The sequence below is a fragment of the Panthera tigris genome, chromosome A1, assembly GCF_018350195.1.
Source record: "Panthera tigris isolate Pti1 chromosome A1, P.tigris_Pti1_mat1.1, whole genome shotgun sequence".
Lineage (NCBI taxonomy): Eukaryota > Metazoa > Chordata > Mammalia > Carnivora > Felidae > Panthera > Panthera tigris.
Window position 1 is genome coordinate 137,683,410 of NC_056660.1, and position 15,395 is coordinate 137,698,804.

The following is a 15,395-nucleotide window of genomic DNA, read 5'->3' on the forward strand; positions in this document are numbered from 1 at the left end:
GTCAGTCTTCTAAATTGTTGCATTGAGTGACCCAGAAAACCTACGTGGCAGATTGTGGATGAGAGATCTAGAGAGGAAACAGATTTTCCATTGTCACTACTGTCTTCTGATTTTGTACAGTTATGTTCTCTCCCCCAACCCCCACAAAGATTGATTGTCTCTGTGGAGTCATTACCTGAGTGACAGGATGATGAGCTGGTCTAGGCAGCTTTTCCAAAGTGTAGGGTAAGTTCTCCTGGGCACTGTTGGTCTTGGAGATTGGATACCAAGCTAACATGAGATGGCATTGAATCACATAATAAGGCAGGTATTTGCTTTGCATTTTTCTTTTGGTCGCTCTGCTGATTCAAGGAGAAAGTTCATTTTGCACACTGCTTCTTGACCACATTTCCAATCCTTGCTAATTTCCCTTCATCACAATGAGCGAGCGGCCCTTGCATGGTGTCAGCGTTGATGGGCAACTGTTCTGTCAGAAGGTAGTTACATGGTTTTAGTGTGTATAATTCTCTTCGGCTTTTTGTGGGGAATACTAGCTTTCTGTTTATAGTGAACATAAAGTGTTTCTTTCAGACTTCATTGTATTCAAAGTAAAAAGGTGAGTCAATCTAAAAACAAGTACTAGAGAATATAATAACACAGGTAGTAAGTAGCTATGGCAAAATTGTGAATTTGGTAGAGGAATGACACAATCTTGGGAAATACTGGTATAATATCTGCTGTAATTTTTAAAGCCTTCTTTTTTTTTAATTTTTTTTTTAACGTTTATTTATTTTTGAGACAGAGAGAGACAGAGCATGAATGGGGGAGGGTCAGAGAGAGAGGGAGACACAGAATCTGAAACAGGCTCCAGGCTCTGAGCCATCAGCACAGAGCCTGACGCGGGGCTTGAACTCACGAACCGCGAGATCATGACCTGAGCCGAAGTCGGCTGCTTAACCGACTGAGCCACCCAGGTGCCCCTCTGCTGTAATTTTTACAGCAGATCCCGTTTCTTGTTTGAAATTACTGGGACTAGATTGGTTTTAGAATTTAGCATTTTCAGATCTGTTTGGAATAATGCTTATATACATATGATATGACTGGCAATGCCATTCTCCAGTGTGGTAATATTTCTGCAGCAGAATGCATGAGTATTCACATCAGATAAGGTAAATAAAAACTATGCATGGCCTCGTATGGATTCAGGTCAGATTTTGCACCAAATATGTCTGTGAACCAAATTGATACAGAAAAGTTTTGATTTTAAGAGCTTTCTCGATTTCAGAATTGGAGATAAGAGATTATGTACCTGTCTTTGTTAACAAGTGACATCGTTTTCTAAAACACTAGTCAAATTATGAAGAAAACAAATTAAACCCCAGTTTGGTCAAAGTAACCAAAGGAACTCAGCCATCTTTCAGTTTATTTTACTGCTTGGTTTGATCTTACACATTCTGACCTGCTGCATAGGGCCAGGTAGATTTGTTTGTGGGTGGGGGGAGGTGAATGCAAGGATAACAAAAGTAGTTCTTAGTTCTGCTCATCTTTGAAGTGAGGGTCAGAGTTTTGCCAACAAAGCTCTTTCTCTTGGTAGTTCCTAACATGGCTTTTGGGTGACTGGTCAGTACATTCACTGGTACCACACAATTTGTGGTGCTGTTGCTTTTGGTTCTATGTTTTTAAGATAGAATCTATCAATTGTTTGCAACTGTTTTGTTGAATGCCTTGTTCTTAGTCTAGTTACCAATGAAGTCTTAAATTTGCCGGTGATAGAAGTGGCTAAAAAAGGGCATAACCGGCCCCCCAAATGTGATGGCAGAAATACAAGGTGCGTTATGGTGTGTGGACTTAAAACATTCTAGAGCAGTTAGAGGGCATGTTGAGTTATTTATGATTGTTTTTCACACATTCTGTAAAATGACCTATAAGCAGGTATTTTCTTCAGAACACACTGAAAGTGTTTTGTCAGGTTCTTGATTTATAATCTTCGGAACATGCTTTTTTAAAAAAATTTTGTGTAATTACAATGAAAGTGTATGGTAATTGATCATGAAGATTACGCTTGTGAGGAATTTGTGGGTGTGTGTTATAGTGCTAGCTATTTAAGTAAATTGATAAAAGAAGACGTTATGGATATAAGAAAATGCGTCCCATTTACACTGTATATTTACTCAAGGAGCTTGATGAAATTTCATTTTGGCCTTCTGTGGTGAACAGGTAGGTTAAGAAATAGAATCTAAAGCTGATGCTGTTTGGCTCATACAATTGATGTATTTTTGTCACTTGCATTATGTCATCCAGCAGTTTCTAAGAAAGAACAATTTTTTATCCTAGTACATCAGCCCAACAGTTAATAATTTTTTTTTTTTTTTCATTTTCTCGTGCACTCTCATGGCTTACCTGGGTTATATGTTATGATACAGATAGGACGGGCAGGGAGATCATTGCCATTTCTGGTGAAATGGCAACACTATTCATTTTGTACCCACTCTAGAACACTTGCTGGAGTGTCAGGGAAGATGACATTTGCTATAAATAAAACTTTGAATCCACACTATTAGAGTCATTTACAGACATGGGTGTTCTATTATTAATATAGCACTAACAGTATTAATAATATTAATATTATACCTTATGGTTAGTATCAATAATCTCACATTGAACATGCTTAAAATAGCTATTAATAACGAAATATAGTATCAGTGACAATTAATATTTGTTGACCTCTTGCTAAATGCTAGGCATGTGTTTAATGCCTTACATGTTTGAACTCCTATAACCCTCATACCCTATGACAGGGAAAGCACGATGAAGATCAGCTTTTATAGAAGAAGAAACTCTGTTAAGGTATTGGGACATTAAGTAATTTAACCACAGTCAGGAAATGAAGCATTCTGGCTCCACTGTGTTTTATTGCCTTCAACTTTAGGTTCCCTACAAATACGGTTGCACCGCACTCTTTGGGATTCAACCTTAAGCAACCTCATCTATTTGTAACAAAGCTGAGAACATAGAAGCAAGTGAAAACAATTCTGTAATTAAAATAGCAACACTCTCTTTAAGAGTGTGCACAGTCAGGCTGTACAGAACTACTGGACGTTGTACTATTTTAGGTCTGTTAGTAAAGGGTATGGAGCCTGGACACTGGAGTGGAATCCAGGGGTTGTAGTTCAGGCACTGATGCTTCCAAGTTATTAAGTGAGATGAATGTTAATCTGTTAGAAATTGAAAGCACGGGGCGCCTGGGTGGCTGAGTCGGTTAAACGGCCGACTTCAGCTCAGGTCATGATCTCGCAGTCCGTGAGTTCGAGCCCCGCGTCGGGCTCTGTGCTGACAGCTCAGAGCCTGGAGCCTGTTTCAGATTCTGTGTCTCCCTCTCTCTGACCCTCCCCCATTCATGCTCTGTCTCTCTCTGTCTCAAAAATAAATAAATGTTAAAAAAAATTTTTTTTTAAATAAAAAAAAATTGAAAACAAAAATCTGTTGATTTTATAGAAATCTCTTTTGATTGGAAAAACAGTGCTTGAAATGGGCACATATTTATCTATTCATGTCTTCTGCCCATCTCTTCACTGGATTATTTGTTTTTCGGGTGTGGAGTTTGGTGGGTTCTTTATGGATTTTGGATACTAGCCCTTATTCCAATATGTCATTTGCAAATATCTTCTCCCATTCTGTCAGTTGCCTTTTAGTTTTTTTGATTGTTTCCTTTGCTGTGCAGAAGCTTTTTATCTTGATGAGGGCCCAATAGTTCGTTTTTGCTTTTATTCTCCTTGTCTCCAGAGACCTGTCTAGTAAGAAGTTGCTGCAGCCGAGGTCAAAGAGGTTGCTGCCTGTTTTCTCCATATTTATCTCGTACTGTTCTGTAGGCTTTAAATAACTGGGAAGGTTTGGATGTAGAATAGAAAATACATGCATGTAGATCTTAACATGTGAATGAATGTGTTTAAAAAACACAATCTGCGCTTGTTTTTGTTGTTGTTTTACGGTTTGATTAAGAAGGTAAAGTTTGACTGTAAAATAAGTTCCATCTACTCTTTTCTGTCCCATTTTCATTTTTCTGCTAGATCACTCTTTTGATGTCTTCAAAAAATCCAAGCGTTCCCCAGCATTCTCTGCTGCTGCAGGCCAGCTCTCTGACTTGCTGAATGGTGGCGATGAAGTTTATGCCAACTGTATGGTGATAGATCAGGTAAGGTGTGACTGATGTTACAAGAGGGATCTTGCTCTCTTTCCAAACGCTGAGTAACTGGGAAATATATTCAGCCTTGGTTTGCAGCTCTCAAGATTTCAGCCTGAGGGTGGCCCTGGTGATGCTCCAGTGGAGCCTCCTCATATGAGCATTTAACTTAAGTCCTCCTTTCCATTCACAGCACGCATTAACCCATCATGAAGCACTATAGAGAGGGATCGTGAGACACTGTCAAATGAGAAGAGTGTGAGAGCTCTTGTCTTACAGCCAAAATAGGAAATGACAGTTGGAAGCTTATATATATATATGTACACACACACATATATGTGTATATATATGTGTGTATATATATATACACACATATATATACATAATATATATATTAAACATTTATTTATTTTTGAGAGGCAGAGACAGTGTGATCAGGGGAGGGGCAGAGAAAAAGAGGTTGACACAATCTGAAGCAGGCTCCAGACTCCCAGCTGTCGGCACAGAGTCCAACATGGGGCTCAAACTGACGAACTGTGAGATCATGACCTGGGTTGAAGTCAGCTGCTTACCCAACTCAGCTACCCAGGCACCCCGGGAAACTAATATCTTCTTTACAGATTTTCAAAGTAACAGTGTGTGTACAACCTGATTCGACAATAGTTGTATTCAAATCCAGCAAACAGTTATGAGCGAGAGCTTGAAGCTAGCCCCATACAATGTTGCCATATAAATCACTTCTTTAATCCTTACAACGCACCTATTAACATATGCTAAGGTTATATAGCTTCAATATTAAAAGAGAATGGTATCATACTCCTGGGAAGTTGGAACCCTTTAGAATGCCCCACCTATTCTCTGGCAGAGATTGGTGAGTTAGATCTCATAGAGGCATGTGGTTTGAATGATCCTCAAATTTTAATATTTATAAAAATTAATACATAGTTTTAGATCTGAAGATTACTCTGCACACTAATTTATGGACAATTTTAGGCTTTTTCAAGGGTAATTTTGACAGCATATAATTTTTGCCTTATCCACAGACTTCAAAACCTAATGTCCAGAAAAGGTGCATCATATATATGCTTATTGAGCCCCTTTTTGTTATTGTTAGCATGCATATTGCTTATAGATGTTTTCTGTGATACATACTTTTCTGTCTAGTAGGTCTCAGTTTCACCCCGAGTCAGGTATTTTGTTTTTTTTTTTCCTTTTGTGTTAAAATCATTGTTACCTCAAATCATTGTTAAATCATAAATGGCAGAGATTGGGATGATACTCAAAATGACAGAGGAACCAATAAATCAGAATGGAAATTAGTTGTAAATAGCTGGTATAGTTTTTTTTTTTTTTTTTTTTTTTTTTGGCATAAAGCAGCTGAGTGTCAACCCTAGTTACAGAAATCTAGGATGAAACAGAGTTTAGGACAAACAGGGAGTTCTGGGGACATTCTTTGAAGACACAGGGAAATTGGGTTCGGCGTGCTCTAGCGACATTCTGATTCTGATGGTTGTGGTATTTTCTCAGCATTTAAATGAAATACTACTTGAGTTCTTATCTTTTGGCTCTGAGCCTTAGTGAATACTGCAATATTTCCTTTTACTTCAAGTAGCTAAAACTGTACATGACTCAGTATTATGTGCGGGACACTTGTGTTCTTGCATTAAGCATGCAAAACTTCCCAAACCAAAGATGAGGATAGGATATAATTTTGTTTGGGGAGATCTTGAGATAAGTATTGCTTTAGTAATGTGAAGTGTGAATTTCAAGAGAACTCAAATAGCCTAATCGATAAACTGAAATGGGGCAGAGGATTGCTGGATTTGTGCAACGAAAACAGAACTAAAACTACAAGTATGAATACAAATCACAAAGTTCACTCTGTCAGTGGGGCATAGTTACATGGTTTCTTTCACTTTTCCTACATCGATTTGAATAGCAAGGATAATATAAGAAGTCCAAATTCTGCATATTTGAAATAATTGCTATCAGTATCTGAGAAGAATCTTGTTTAATTTCCTTCATCTGCCCCAGCCTGGCACAGAAATCTAACTAGATTGTGATGAGAATCTTATTTGTGATGCTGTTTCCAGTGAATTCTCAAAGTTATCCACCTATCTGATGAGGAGATATACATGGTAGAAACTATTTTGTAAATTACTCTGTCATATAAACTACTTTGAAAAAAATCCATTGTATTTGGACATCATTTCAAACCATAATTTAGTACAAAGAATACATGTATACTCTTTATCAAAATTCCCCAAATGTTGGGGCACCTGGGTGGCTCGGTCGGTTAAGCGTCCGACTTCGGCTCAGGTCATGATCTCACGGTCCGTGGGTTCGAGCCCCGCGTCGGGCTCTGTGCTGACGGCTCAGAGCCTGGAGCCTGTTTCAGATTCTGTGTCTCCCTCTCTCTGTGACCCTCCCCCGTTCATGCTCTGTCTCTCTCTGTCTCAAAAATACATAAACGTTAAAAAAAAAAATTAAAAAAAAAAGTTCCCAAATGTTAATATTTTACCACATTTTAGTGTAAATATACTCTGAGCATGTTTGTAGATGCAAATGATGAAAATAAGTACATAAATATTAACCACTTAAGGCAAGTTGAAAATATGGTGCCCTTTTACCCCTCAGTCTTTCATAGTCTATTTCCTAAAAAACATGGTTATCCTCTTACCAAGCACCTATAGCTACTGAAATCAGGAAATCACCATTAACATAGCATTAACTGTCTACAGACCTCACTCACTTTTACAGATTGACTCAATAATGTTCTTTGTAGCAAAAGAACATTCAGTTAAATGTCTCGCGTTTAGTTGTCCTTTCTCTTTAAATCTCCTATAGTTTGCAACATGTCCTTAGTCTTTGTCTTTCATGAAGTTGATAATTTTGAAGACTACAGACCAGGAATGTCCTTCAGTTTTGGTTTCTCTGATAATTCCTCACAGCTGGGTTCAGGCCACGTGTGGTTGGCAGGAATATTAAAGAAAGGGTGTTGTGTTCTTCTCAGTGCATTGTATCAGGAGGCACATGACACTAATTTATCCCATTACTGGTGATGTTATCTTTGATTTTCCAAGTTTGTTTTCAGTAAAATTACTCTCTCCTTTTAAAATATTAAGCATCTTGCAGGGAGAGAGTTTGAGTCTGTACATCTCCTGTTACTTAACAAACTCTGAACTGCTGGTTTGAGCATTCCTTGATTATTGTTTTTGCCATAGTGAATTATTATGATGATGAAGATTTAGGACTCCACCTTTCCTCCTTTTACTTCATTCCCCCTGTACTACCCTGTCACCAGTTTCACCCTCTTTCTTATTACTGTTTTGTCACCTGGAAGTAACTCCTTTGATAACTGCCACCTCAGATCACTGATGCTTTTAAGCCCCTTCCTTAGAACAAGGGCTTTGATCAACCAGGATTTTTTTTTTTTTTTTCATATGTGTAGGTTGCCCTTTCTTTTTCCAATGATGGTTTTAGGTCAGTCTCAGGCCCTCCACTATCTCTCTGTTTACTCTGCCATGCAGAATTTTCCAGACAGCTCTCATTTTCTGCACAGGCTTATGGCAGGAGTCTAGCAGGTTGTTTGCTGAAATTTGGCATTAGCATTATTTTTTACTGATAATTTGAAGTTTGGGGCATTTTATGTCTTTTAGTTAAGTCCCTGCATCTTATGTAGTTTTATTCTTATTTTAGTTTGTAATTTGTTTTTTTTTTTTTGAGACTAGGATTTATGTGACCACCACTACCTTGGTTATCCAGATTCCAGGGACCTAAATCCTAAATTTTCTAAGGTTTAAGACATTTTGATGAAAATAAAATAGACACAGTATATAACCATTATGTCATTGCCTACTCTTTAATTTTGGCTCAAGTATTTAAAATACATCCCTTTTTTTGAGTCAGTGGCTCATAAAATGTTAAAAGCATAGTCCATTTTGGGTTTTGTAGTAAAGAACAACTTTAAAAAGCACTCAGGTGGTCTTCTTCCTTTTGTGAATTATGGGATAGCACCCAAGTGAACAAAAACACCATGAAAGAATTTCTCCTTACATAAAACAAGAACAAACAAAACAAGGTAAATAAGGTGGAAGGTTGTTAAATTGGGGAAACTTTATTCTCTGTTCCACCACTCTTTCCTACTTTTGCTCTGCAAATATTTTTCTTTCAACTACTAGGTTGGTGATTTGGATATTAACTACATTAACATAGAAGGTATCACTACAAACACCTGCCCTGAATCGATGGGTTCTACTCTGGGACCTCAGAGCTGCAAGCATATCCTTGCTGCGGAAACCAGCCATGGAAAATACCCGCTAAGTGAGAAGAAGGAAGTGGCCTCAAGTACTGAAGCTCGGCAGTCCTTTGCATCACCTTCTGGTTCATATGCTTCCGATTTTAATCTTTCTTTTGGTCTTCATGGATTTGAAAAGGAACAAAGTCACCTAAAGAAAAGAAGGTAAGGGGAAAAAAAAGTAAGATACTATATTCTGAAGGAAAAGTGTAGAATATCAAAAAACTTTGTAGCTCAACTTGTGAAATTATATTTTAGTAGATTTTATTGTCCCATCCACTTTGATCTCTACATCAAAATATTACCCCCTTTTACATTCCTATATTCCTTGCCTTAAAAGTAAGACACTTATGAAAATGGACAAAAAAAAATAATAGAGGAAAAGCACAATGAGATAGCATTCTACATTACTTGATAGGGAAAAATTTTTAAAGTGTAACAATACCACATTTTGTTGAAAATGTATACAGTGGAAATCCCAAATACAGTTGATAGGAGTGAAAGTTGCATTGTAACTTTGGAAAATAATTTGGCATTATCTAGTAAAGACATTCTATCTCTTGTAGAAAATGTAGGAATGAGGAGAAGGGACTTGCGATCCCCCACAAAGCCCCATTTTGGCTCTGGGATGGCTGTGGGACCCTTCTTTCAGTGGGTGCCAGGTTAGGAGTGTGTAACAGGATTGATGATGAGCTCAAAGTGAAACGCACCTCACTCATTAAAAAGTCAATAACAAGCTGAGAGGCTGGCAACTTCTCATGAAGGAGAAATTTGAGGGCACACAATAAAAACTGGGGTTAACACAAGGACCTGAATCCTAAATTTTCTAAGGTTTAAGACATTTTGGTGAAAATTAAATAGACCCAACATATAACCATTATGTTACTGAAACTTAACTGTTTTGAGAAGCTACAAGGGGAAAGTAAGCAATGCAACATTTATTTTAAAATGCCCAACAGCAACAAAAAAAAAAGATGAATGAAGTTTCATTCTAAAACTTGCCTTTTTTGTTTTACCACCATCCACAGTAAGAAAGACTTTTCACACCATGACCCCGCGCCACATACATGCACAAAAACGGTAAAGAAATGTCCTGTGAAATAACATGTGGAATGTATTCTGTTATTTTCTATTATATACTATTTTAAAAGAAAATTTGGGTCACAACCTACAATATATTTCATATTTCGCTAATGGGATTTTTAAAAATAGCCTTATAAAACATTGACCGAGAGGTGATCCTGAAGAATATTGTTCATGACGGGCGCCTGGGTAGCTCAGTCGGTTAAGGGTCTGACTTTTGCTCAGATAATGATCTCGTGGTTCATGAGTTCGAGCCCCCATCGGGCTCTGTGCTGACAGCTCAGAGCCTGGAGCCTGCTTCAGATTCTGGGCCACCCTTTCTCTCTGCCCCTTCCCTATTCACACTCTGTCTCTCTCTCACACAAAAATAAATAAACACTAAAAAATTTTTTATAAAAAAAAAGAATATTGTTCATGATACCAAATATCTTAGCTTAACAGCTTAATGAAGAAAAATAGTAGCCCAATTGAAATTAGTAGAAAAAGGAATGTTTTAATGTATAGCAGGCAAAATAAGATAATCACTGATAGTTGTAGCTTATACTCACAGCAATGGAGAAATGTTGTATGTAACTGGAAACGCTTATGTTAAATTACGATAGGATTGCAGGCAGCCAACCATTTGAACTTAATGTTTATTAATACAGAGATCACAAGTTAAAAGCAAATAGAGGGGGACAAGACATTAGACCTTTATCCCCTAAGGTCTCTGTCTACTCTCTGACTACCATTGAATTAAGGAAACTACATAGCACCTTGATATATCTATAATTACACTGTAGTAACATTCAGAGCACAAGTATTTGCCAGAAAGTGGTTCTTCACACCAAGCCTTAGTTTTTGTTTTTTGTTTTTTGTTTTTTTGTTTTTTTTATGAGAAATCACTTTTTGGACTTCAACATTTGCACTGAATTACAGTGTGAAGTCCACCCCCGGTGTGTTCTGTGCTCAATGCCAAGGTGAAATCCTTCCATGGGTTCTGAAAGGAGAAAACCCCACTTTGGAACAGCTCACTGATGCCAGTTGTGGCTTTGATTTCTATGTAAGTGTCAAAATTGATCACGTTGGTATTCAGTGGCCATTAAGTAGCCTATGGATTTTTAAGAAAAAGAACCAACATGGACTAATTCAAAGTTTCATATTCTGCTTCATATTTCAGATGGTTTTATTGTGTTGTCATTAACATTTTAACTCCAGTACTGCAACAATGAAAGAAAAACACATTTGAAAATGCATTGAGCATTAACATGCCTATAGAAGCACTTGGCTTCAAAGTTTGAGCGGTTTAAAATGTAAATATTATGGAATGAGCCAGGAATATGGAAGGTCACATTCTTTCCTTTTAATTTTATGGTTATTAAAGTGAAAATAGGAAAGAAAAGCAGTAGGTTAGCAGAATTATTACCTGCTTCTGAGGGGGAATTCTCACCTAAAATCTCTAAAAATGATGATCTAACGTGACACATTTGGGACCCCACTTGATTCATGTTGACTCCTGTCTTTTTTTTTTTTTCTTTGTCAAATTTTTATTTTAATTCTAGTTAGTTAATACACAGTGCAGTATTGTTTCAGGAGAACTGAGTGATTGACCACTTGGATATAATAGCCAGTGCTCATCATGACAAGTGCCCCTGTTAATGCCCATCACCCATCTAGCCCACCCCCATCCACCTCCCTCTTATTGTTAAGAGTCTCTCATATTGACTCTTTTCTCGACAACAGTCAGTTCTGAGGCGTGAACTGCAGTCTGTCCCTGATTGTCCCCGAGCTTTCCAGCCCCATGCTGCCTATTCCCCACAGGCCTCCCAAAGAGCCCAGTGGTTTTGTTTCATCCACAGTTTTAGTATTTGAAGGATACGTAAGGCCAGTAATAATTAGATTTATGAAATAAGTAAGGCAGAACCAACTTAGAGCAGGTTTTGTTAAAGTACTTGAAATGGCGTTTGTTAGGTAGCAATGTTCATTTGGGGAAACATAAAATTTAGTTTGAGAAGAAGAGATTTCGGGGGGAGAAAAAAATTATAAGTTTTGTTAGAAACAAAATGATTCTGCATTGCATCTTCGGCCAAGGAGAATTTGAATTGAGAGAAACAGAAACCAGTGACTGTGTCGGTCAGTCTGTAGGCTTACGTGATGTTTACTTACTTGTGCTTTAGTTCCAGCCTCGATGCCCTGGATGCCGACAGTGAAGGGGAGGGGCATTCTGAACATTCACACGTTTGCTACACTCCAGTGTCTCAGAGTTCCTCAAGAACCGGGATCCCTAGTGGGGATGAATTGGACTCTTTTGAGACCACCCCTGAACCAGATTTTAGTATCTCCAGGACCGAGTCCCTTTCTTTATCAAGTAACCTGCAGTTGAAGGTATTCTTAATGCTATTAATTTGGTTTATTGTTAGCATGGAAGCCATGTTCTCTAAAGCAGTCCATCTCTATGTGAAGGACAGGTTATGTTTCATTCGCCTGTGTGAACAATTTTTTTTTGTTTGTTTGTTTCTTTTTGGAGACTCAGGAGCTGTGTGACTGAGTCTGTCTTTTTAATCTCTCCCACTCCATTTCATTCGTATAGTGCTTCAAATGACTGATTTATATTAAATTAATTTGCCATCAGTACATAGAATCTTCCACATCCTTGGAAAACTTTACTGCCTCATACAATGATTTATGCCACCGTTCCTTAAGCAAAGGGAGAAAAACTGGCAAGAAGAAGTGGATTTAAGTGATCAGTCTGGTATTGGCTCACATACATTTTTACTTGGCTCCGGTGTTGAGGTAAATATTACTAAGGCAAAGGTGGTATTTCTTGAGCCTTCCCGGCTGCACCAAGTAATGTGGGACATTGTAAACTCTGTCACTTTTCCTGTAGGAGATGACTTTTCTCTCTCATAGACATTTTCACATTGCAGTTTTGTTGTGGTTGTTTGTTTCGTTTTAGTTTTTAAAGAATGAACTCTTTTAACCTGGCAGACAAAGCCTTTTTGTGTTTCCACATAAGTTTTCTTCCTTTTGGATTTCTTTTGTCTATTTGTTTTCTTTTTCCGTTGAGTTTACTACTGTAAAATAACGTGCCCTGTGCCCAAACTTCTCTTCCTGTGAACCTCTGATAGTTATGATAATACTCTGTTTTTGTAGTGTGCTTTGCAGTATATGAAGCATGTGTTACATTTGTACAAAATACATCATTTTCTCTTAGTTAGGACATAAATATTACCTTTTAGTTTTTGAGTAAATGAGGTTCTGGAGATATTAGATGTCTTGTCCAGGTTGCCCATGCTTGGTGATAGATCCATCGTTCGGTCCAGGCCTTCTGACTACGGTTCCTGAACCCTTTCCCTCAGCTCTTAGGCCTGTAGAGCAGTCATAATCTTTTGAACCTGAATGTCATGTGATATTTCTGGATGGTGAGAAATGGGTATGGTCGTTCATGTAGATACTTCTTCGGCACTTTGAATGGAATGATGAAAAACTTCTCATTACTTGGAGGGAAAAGTAATTCCGTCTTTCTTAATCAGTTCCAGGTTGTTTGCTTTTCAGGAAGACTCTGCCTTATAAAACGTATCTTGCCTTGCTTCTGTAATTACCCTATGTAACTTTTTGCCAAAGAGTTCTGGCTAATTTTCAAAGTTCCATTGTTAGGGGAGATAATTACTATGTATGACTTAAATGCAGAGGGTGGCATTTGGCTAGGGCCCTTTGTGGCCAGTCACCATTAGGGGTATAGGACAGCTCTGGCTGGCCTTTCTGATATCTAGAACCAGCGAGCCCTCCCTAATAAGAAATTCAGCAGCCAAGTCTCAAGGCCCTTTGAAACAGAGGCAGGCTTCTGTTTTCAACTTGCCTCCAGGCCCATTAACTAAACCAGTGAACTTAGGGAAACCATATGTTTTCATCTAGGGAGAATGGAAGCTCCCAGCGCTTGTGAAGGACAGTTGCTGATGGCTTAATTTTAGTAACAAATTTTGTATTACTTTCTTTTAACTCTAAGTGATAGCTTAAAAATGGATAAGTGGGATCAATCCTAAGGATCCTAGGTCCCAATTGGGTGAGAGTTGGGTGCCATAAATGGCTTTTAATGCTATTCTATTCCATATTGATTTAACTTTTCTGGAACACATAAGGTAACCATGTTTTAATTATCTTGCCACCTTGCATTGTCACATATGTTGCAAATATAGAAATAGTGTGTAATTGGGAAGGAAGTAACAAAAATAGTAGGTCACTTAAAAAATAAAATTAAAGATCTATAAATCAGTGATACTCAAATAGCATTTCAGGAAGTGCTAGATGGAAGGCCTGTTGAAAGATGGGCACAGACTAAAAGGATTTGTAAATTGACCTGATGCATTCTTCCTGAGAGGCTACAGCTAACATTATAAGTTTAAATAGCTGTTGGGAAATTAAAAACCCCATGTAAGTGGCTATTTCTCTACCTTCTAATAATTATGAAATAAAAAGCTATAAGTTAATATGGAATTTTGCTTAGATACTACAGTACAAAATAACAAAAAACCTGACAACTCGGTTGAAAAAAAAGTGACCCACTGTTGAATATGCAGGGAAAAAAATCATTTGACTTGATTTTTCACTTTTAACCAACCTGATTAGAATGTCATATTTGTATTTAAAGTGTATATGGGCAGGGAGACGCTCGAGTTTACTAAAGCATTCAAAAGACAGTACAATTTTAAAAGTTGTGATAGGCAAACAAGAACAAATGATGAGATCACATCAGAAATATTCACACTGAGTCTTTTCACAGGGACGCTGACTTACTAACATTTGTGGTGAACACATACTCGCAAGTCCTGTGTAGAATTTTTTTTTTTTAAACTTTGTTATGATCTCTTCTAGGAATCATTACTTTCTGGAGTCCGCTCACGTTCTTATTCCTGCTCATCGCCCAAAATTTCTTTAGGAAAAACTCGGTTGGTGCGTGATTTTACGTTGTGCGGTTCTAGTGAAGGTAAGCATTATTTACCATTTGGCTTTGAAAGCATTCTCTTCCAGAGCAGGTTTTCAGTCAGGAAAGGTATATAAAATATATAAAAGCAGCATGCAGGAATTTTCAGTTCCATTTTCATAATTGATTTTTCAAAGCTTAGCACAATCCTTTTCTCACTGTGTTTTAGTTCAGTTACAGATTTGATGATGAAATTAAAAAATATGCACAGACCACTCTGTGGCTCTGTTCTTTGAATGAAATGTTTTCCTCCAGGATGGTAGTGTAAGCTAGAGTTTATTCTAGGTTCATTATTATGAGAGCTTCAGAGGATTTGAAGCAAATTATAAAAAATTACTTTGCCTTAGTTTAAATTGCTGAAATAATTTACTTAAAGGCAAGGTTTGGCAAGATAGATTTTTTCCCCCTTCTTTTTATTTAGCGGGGGACTTGAGACCGTTGAAATAAAAGAAAATAGTTGGAACCTGAGTAAAGGTATCTCAACACTCTTTGTGGCGGTGTAAACAGTCAGAAATAAAACTTCTAGAAAAGGGTGCAATAAAACCCTTCAGAAAAGGGTGCAAATCATAAGCATACAGTTTGACAAATTTTTAAAACTGAATTCAAATTACATATATAATGATTATGGGCAATTCAGAGCTGTGCTTGTAGCCCCTTTCAGCCACCACCCCCATTTTCTGCTGTATTTTGAAACAAAGGTATTGCTATACATAATATATTATGTAGTAACTATATTTAAAGGCATATCTGGAAGTATGCCAATATGTAATACAGAGCCTTAAAATAAAATGTTTGTCATTGCATTAATGCTTTTTTGTCTATCATCCTTAAGAATCTTAAAATATTCAGAAAGCGAGAGGTGCCTGAGTATTCTTAGTTTCCCATTGTAGAATATT

General features: G+C 37.5%; 1 protein-coding gene across 1 annotated transcript in view; it reads left to right on the forward strand.

The window, feature by feature from the left end:
* ARHGEF28 (Rho guanine nucleotide exchange factor 28) overlaps positions 1-15,395 on the forward strand; it is a 303,361-nt gene that overhangs the window by 200,336 nt on the left and 87,630 nt on the right. The window contains exons 10-13 of the mRNA XM_042988302.1: positions 4,047-4,171; positions 8,341-8,621; positions 11,696-11,903; positions 14,391-14,502. Of these exons, the coding sequence (XP_042844236.1) occupies positions 4,047-4,171; positions 8,341-8,621; positions 11,696-11,903; positions 14,391-14,502 (726 nt within the window). The remainder of the gene's footprint in view (positions 1-4,046; positions 4,172-8,340; positions 8,622-11,695; positions 11,904-14,390; positions 14,503-15,395) is intronic.